Below are 6,491 nucleotides of genomic sequence, written 5' to 3'. Positions count from 1 at the left end.
TACCTCGACACCACAAAAACAACCGCTATGCAGATGTTGGCTTAGGCGGATCTGATTGTATAGATCTGAACAAACAGATATGCTTTCGAAGTGCGTCGTTAGATTTTTAGCTATTTTTGCCTTTCTGCATCACTTTATACACAGAAGATCTCCGCTAAACAGAGAATCAAGCTGACAGACAATAACTTCGGAACGAAGCTGACTACAATTATAGAATTGGCAATGTCTTTGCAAATGTTACAAACAAGCAAAGCATAAAAACATGTTTCAAACGACCCGAGATGACTGCATTAAAATATACATTCAGTAGGCCTATAGGCTAAACAGGATTTATAAATTTAAATAAATGTCATGTTCAGTCTATTGAGTTATATTTTGCTAATTGTAGGCTACACTGTCAATTTTTTGCCTCAATATACAGTACATGACCAAAATTATGTGGACACCTGCTCGTCAAACATTTCATTCCAAAATCATGGGCATTAATATGGAGTTGATCCCTCCTCCACTCTTCTGGGAAGGTTTTCCACCAGATGTTGAAACATTGATGCTGGGACTTTCAGCCACAAGAGCATTATTGATTAGGGCGATTAGGCCTGGCTCGCAGTCAACATTCCAATGAATCCCAAAGGTGTTTGTTGGAATTGAGGTCAGGGCTCTGTGCAGGACAGTTAAGTTCTTCCACAACGATCTCGACAAACCATTTCTGTGTGGACCTTGCTTTGTGCACAGGGGCATTGTCATGCTGAAACAGGAAAGGGCCTTCCCCAAACTGTTGCAACAAAGTTGGAAGCACAGAATCATCTAGAATGTCATTGTATGATGTAGTATTAAGATTTCCCTACAATGGAACTAAAGGGCCAAGCCCGAACCATGAAAAACAGCACTAGACCATTATTCCTCCTCCACCAAATGTTGCAGTTGGCACTGTGCATTGGGTCAGGTAGCATTCTCCTGGCATCCACCAAACCCAGATTCGTTCATCGGACTTGCCAGATGGTGTGGCTTGATTTCCACTGCTCCAGAGTCCAATGGTGGCAAGCTTTACACCACTCCAGCCGACGCTTGGCATTGCACATGGAGATCTTAGGCTTGTGTGCAACATCTCGGCCATTGAAGCCCATTTTGTGAAGCTCCCGACGTACAGTTCTTGTGTTGATGTTGCTTTCAGAGGTAGTTTGGAACTCTTTAGTGAGTGTTGCAACCGAGTACAGACTCTACGTGCTTAAGCACTCCCGTTCTGTGAGCTTGTGTGGCCTACCACTTTACGGCTGAAGTGGATTTAACTTCTTAGGGCTGCAATCTCGTTTACGGGATCGATATGACAACAGCCAGTGAAAGTGAAGGGTGCCAAATTCAAAACAATTGAAATCTCATAATTACATTTCTTCAAACATGTATCTTATACCATTTTAAAGGTAATATTGTTGTTAATCCCACCACAGTGTCTGATTTCAAATAGGTTTTACAGCGAAACGATTATGTTAGGTCACCACCAACACAGAAAAACAGCCATTTATCCAGCCAAAGAGAGGAGTCACAAAAAGCACAAATAGAGATAAAATTACTAACCTTTGATGATCTTCATCAGATGACACTCATAGGACTTCATGTTACACAATACATGTATGTTTTATTTGATAAAGTTCATATTTAAAAAATCTCAGTATACATTGGTGCGTTACGTTCACTAGTTCCAAAAACATCCGGTGATATTGCAGAGAGCCACATCATTTTACAGAAATACTCATTATAAATGGCGATGAAAATACAATTGTTAGACATGGAAATATAGATATATTTCTCCTTAATGCAACCGCTATTTCAGATTTTAAAAAACTTTACGGAAAAAGCAAACCATGCAATAATCTGAGAACGACGCTAGGGGAAAAAAATGTATCCGTCATGTTGGAGTCAACAGAAATATCATTATTAATATTCCCTTACCTTTGATAATCTTCATCAGAATGCACTCCCAGGAATCCCAGTTCTACATTAAATGTTTGATTTAGTTCGATAATGTCCATTATTTATGTCCAAGTAGCTACTTTTGTTAGGGCGTTTAGTACACAAATCCAAACGCTCGTGCAGGTCCAGCGAACGTCGGACGAAAACTTCAAAAATATTTATATTACAGGTCGTAGAAACATTTCAAACTAAGTATAGAATCAATCTGTAGGATGTTTTTATCATAAATCTTCAATAACGTTCCAACCGGAGAATTCCATTGTCTGTAGAAAAGCACTGGAACGCAGGTCGCTATCATGTGAAATGCGCATGACCAGGACCTGGCTCTCTGCCAGACCACTGACTCAAAGAGCTCTCATCCTGTTCCACATCACAGTAGAAGCCTAATTCAAGTTTTCTAAAGACGGTTGACATCTAATGGAACCCTTAGGAAGTGCAACATAACCAATATCCCACTGTGTATTCAATAGGGGCTGGGTTGAAAATCGACCAACCTCAGATTTACCACTTCCTGTTTGGATTTCTTCTCAGGTTTTTGCCTGCCATATGAGTTCTGTTATACTCACAGACATCATTCAAACAGTTTTAGAAACTTCAGAGTGTTTTCCATCCAATACTGATAATAATATGCATATATTAGCAACTGGGACTGAGGAGCAGGCCGTTTACTCTGGACACCTTACATCCAAGCTACTCAATACTGCCCCTGTAGCCATAAGAAGTTTTAAGGTAATATTTTAATAGAGAAAGCTGTTATGAGAGCAGTGCTGCCTTTCTTTCAATCCTGTCAGTATCGGCACATGATCCAACGACGCACTTACCTAACGTTCTTTCTGTGTGGTGTTTTGGGAATCGCATTCTGCATCTGTTTGTAGGAACAATGCATTTTAAAGCACAAGGTCCATCGCTATCGGGAAACCTGGCCCTGGTCAAAAGTAGTGCACTACTGTGTGTAGGGAATAGGGTGCCATTTTGGACGCAGGGACAATATTTACTCTCTGTTGACTGAGAACTGCTCTGTGGGCATTAGTTCTGCAGGTTGACCGCAATAAGATCTGTTCTGCTGCCCACCAAACACGAAGCGCAGTAAAAGAACGGTGAAAGAAAACACACAAGTAAAATGTGACAACGTAAATGACTCAGGAGAAATGCAGTCATTCAGTCATTTGCACACTAGGGCTCTATTCAATCCGTATGGCGGAGGTTCAGCGCTCCAGCGTGATGGAAATGTAAAGGCAATGTTCCCACATTAGCCAAGACTGCATTCACGGTAAACGCTGCATATGTTCAATCGAACATTATCATCTCGCAATCTGTAACGCTTCAGCGATAAAGATTGGAGAGAGCCGTAGGGCTTATTAATTACTCAGAGAAAATGAAAACCTAAAACCCCTTCAATCACGCTCTGTAGGTTGTCTCTAGCCCGCCGATATTGCTGTCACACACAGTAATCTCATGCAGGTTACAGACCTGCAGTATACACTTGTGTCATGACTCCCTCTATACGATTACCACTAGACCAACAGCAACGGAGCTCTACTGTCATAACCACACAGAAATAAAGGATCATTAAGTGACGCGTCCATCTTCTGTCAGCCATTCAGAATTCAAATGCACTCCAACCATCCCATCACCCAATATGATCTAGTTCAAAAGATGGAGCATAAAAAACAAGCAACTCCTAGGCTATTCTATGTCTTCCTTCTGGAGTGCTTAGCAGTCATAATGAGAAGTAGATATACAGAGGATAGATAGGGCAAGCAGGGCCACCTAAACAATGCACTCTCATTTCTTTCTCTACTCCTGTAATGTGCTTTCTGTCCAACCAAAATCAACTGCAAATAACAGGGTCTTTAAACTTCAAATGTAAACTTTTAACCCTGCAAATATACAGTAGATCAAATTAGCCTGTGTTTACAACCAAACGGGGATTTTTGAACACACCCCACCCACAATGTACAACACTCCTTTCATCAAAAATAATTTAAACATTGTGATTTCCAAATCATATTTGGCGCATTGCACAAAAAATAACCAAAATATTTTGATGAAATCTACGAGACTTGCACACAGTGGAGAAAAGTTCCAGAATCAATCAGTCCATGTGCTGTGACCTCCAAGTTGTGTGACATCACAAAAACCCTTTTGTTCTTCCATCACCTCACTCCTGAGACGAGTGGAGAGTTCAGGGTCAAAGGTCAGGGTTTCAGTAGTAGTAACGTTGCATCTCTGTCCAGTTGGTGCTCCAGGGCTTTTTGCCTGCATCCTCCGTCTGGAAGCCAATGTTGAACTTGTAGCGCTCCGTGTTACGGTTTTTCACTCCATAGTACTTTGGCATAATCTGGTAGTAGATGGCCCGCTTGAAGAAGCCAAGCTGTTGGGAAGACAGACAACACATTAGGGAAAGCCATATTCAAATATTGTTGATTTTAGAATGGTTGATTTTTTTATGTAACAATTACAAAATCTGGAGGCTAAACTAAGGAATTAGACCAAATTAGACCATGTAGGTCAGATTGAAGAGGAGAGAGAGTAAAGACATTCATCCAGAGAGTGAGAGATGCAGTAGAATAGACACTTAGTAAATGAGGTAGAAAAGACAAGGAGAAATTTAGGCAAAGTACAATCTATCAGAGTGGGTGACATAAAAGCTCATTAGTGTCACGCCCTGGCCATAGTTTACTTTGTATGTTTCTATGTTTGGGTTGGTCAGGGTGTGATCTGAGTGGGCATTCTATGTTGGATGTCTTGTTTGTCTATTTCTGTGTTTGGCCTAATATGGTTCTCAATCAGGGACAGGTGTTAGTCATTGTCTCTGATTGGGAACCATATTTAGGTAGCCTGGGTTTCACTGTGTGTTTGTGGGTGATTGTTCCTGTCTCTGTGTTTTGCACCAGATAGGGCTGTTTAGGTTTTCACACATTTGTTATTTTGTTAGTTTATTTCGTGTATAGTCTCTCTATTGAAATAAAATTAATCACAACCACGCTGCATTTTGGTCCGCTCCTCCTTCTACAGACGAAAGCCGTGACAATTAGAATTGACAGTGAAGAAAAAAATTGTATAGGAGAAGTCCAAATTCCCCTTCAACACATGAATTGCCTATAACCAACTACATCCCACAATCTACACGCCATTACGTCTAGTGTGCCCGAAGCTGCCAGTGGCAGAGGCCAAAGGACTGCCAGGAGACCTAGAGAAGTATTGCATGGTCCCTCAGTGTGGGCCTCTCTTGTCTCAGTAGTCCTCAGTCAGCCTCTGAGGGCAGGATCTTACTCTCAGCCTTCTGGGCCTTGGTCTGCTGGCCCTCCTGAAGAAACCACACTGGGGGACCATGCAATACAGTTTACTGGAGCTAAATGGAGAAGTGAATGGCTAGTTAGCGGTAGCGAGCTAGTGCCACTCTCTTTAAAGGGGCAGCACTTATACATACTGTAGGTTATTTGATAGTGGTGTCATGCTAAAACTAGCCTGCTAGCGCAATTGAGTGTAATGGAGTATCACTGTACAGTACAACAACATATTTGATTAAAAAAACAGTCAATATGAAAAGGCACTCACACATGTACAGTAGGCAACATATAAATGTTTTTTCCCTTGGTACATTGGGGGAGACAGGATACTGTTGCATTGCAAGCAATATGCAAGATACAATATCATAACAGTTATACATTCAAAATTATATAGAATAAGAATACAAATACAGGATGAGATGGGTTAGCTGACAACATCACCAAAACAATGTGCACGCCTTTATGGGGTAGAAGTCCACGAGTTGTTGTGATTCTGGATGGCCAGATGGCTAGCAACAGTGACAAGAAACTGCCATGTTGGGAAGCGTAAATGGCTAGTTTCGGCTCGTTTCCTCTTGTCTTTTTCATGTCAATGCTAATATGGAGAAAATGTGCTAGCTGTGTAACTAACAACTGTAACGATATATTTGAGAGGCAACAAGTGCTCATTATGCAAATGTATTCATGTTTTCAAAAAACATTGGAGACAAAATATAATTTCCATGTTGTCAACATTCTAAACCAACCCTGTCTGTTTTGCCCCATAGTTGCCACCCGTCGGTTTTGTTGCTAAACAACCAACCAGTCTATACAGTAGGCATTGATCAAAAAGTAGTCCTTAGGGTTCTCACTTTCCATAGTATGATACTGATGACTCCTAACAGTAGGATCCCTGCTACCGCGGCAATAATGATGATCCAAAAGGGAACCTCGTAAGGTGTCTCCTCTTCAAGGACTGGGTCAATGTCCACTATGAACTGAAGGATGGAAATGAAAGGGAAGAGGATGGGGAGAGTGAAAGAGAGAGAGGCAAGGAGAAGAATAGCATGATCAACATCCATATAATCCATACCATTTGTCTACATATCATCATTATCATCATCAGCTACCATTATCATCAAGGCACTAACCTCTCTGGTCTCACTTTCCATCTTGATGGCGGGGTTGTCCGTCACCAGTTTCAGTTTGACCTGACCTCTAACCTTGATCCTCAAAGCATTGTTGTAGTCC

General features: G+C 41.3%; 1 protein-coding gene across 1 annotated transcript in view; it reads right to left on the bottom strand.

Annotated features, from left to right (window-relative positions):
- Positions 1-4,174: 4,174 nt before the first annotated feature.
- Positions 4,175-6,491, bottom strand: part of LOC135524951 (integrin alpha-3-like) — a 30,522-nt gene continuing 28,205 nt past the window's right edge. The window contains exons 7-10 of the mRNA XM_064952779.1: positions 6,392-6,490; positions 6,113-6,238; positions 5,245-5,292; positions 4,175-4,342 (exon numbers count right to left, since the gene is read on the bottom strand). Of these exons, the coding sequence (XP_064808851.1) occupies positions 4,175-4,342; positions 5,245-5,292; positions 6,113-6,238; positions 6,392-6,490 (441 nt within the window). The remainder of the gene's footprint in view (positions 4,343-5,244; positions 5,293-6,112; positions 6,239-6,391; position 6,491) is intronic.

The sequence above is a fragment of the Oncorhynchus masou genome, chromosome 31 (genome assembly GCF_036934945.1).
Source record: "Oncorhynchus masou masou isolate Uvic2021 chromosome 31, UVic_Omas_1.1, whole genome shotgun sequence".
Lineage (NCBI taxonomy): Eukaryota > Metazoa > Chordata > Actinopteri > Salmoniformes > Salmonidae > Oncorhynchus > Oncorhynchus masou.
The sequence above is the reverse complement of the archived record's forward strand: the minus strand, read 5'-3'. Positions and strand labels throughout refer to the sequence as shown.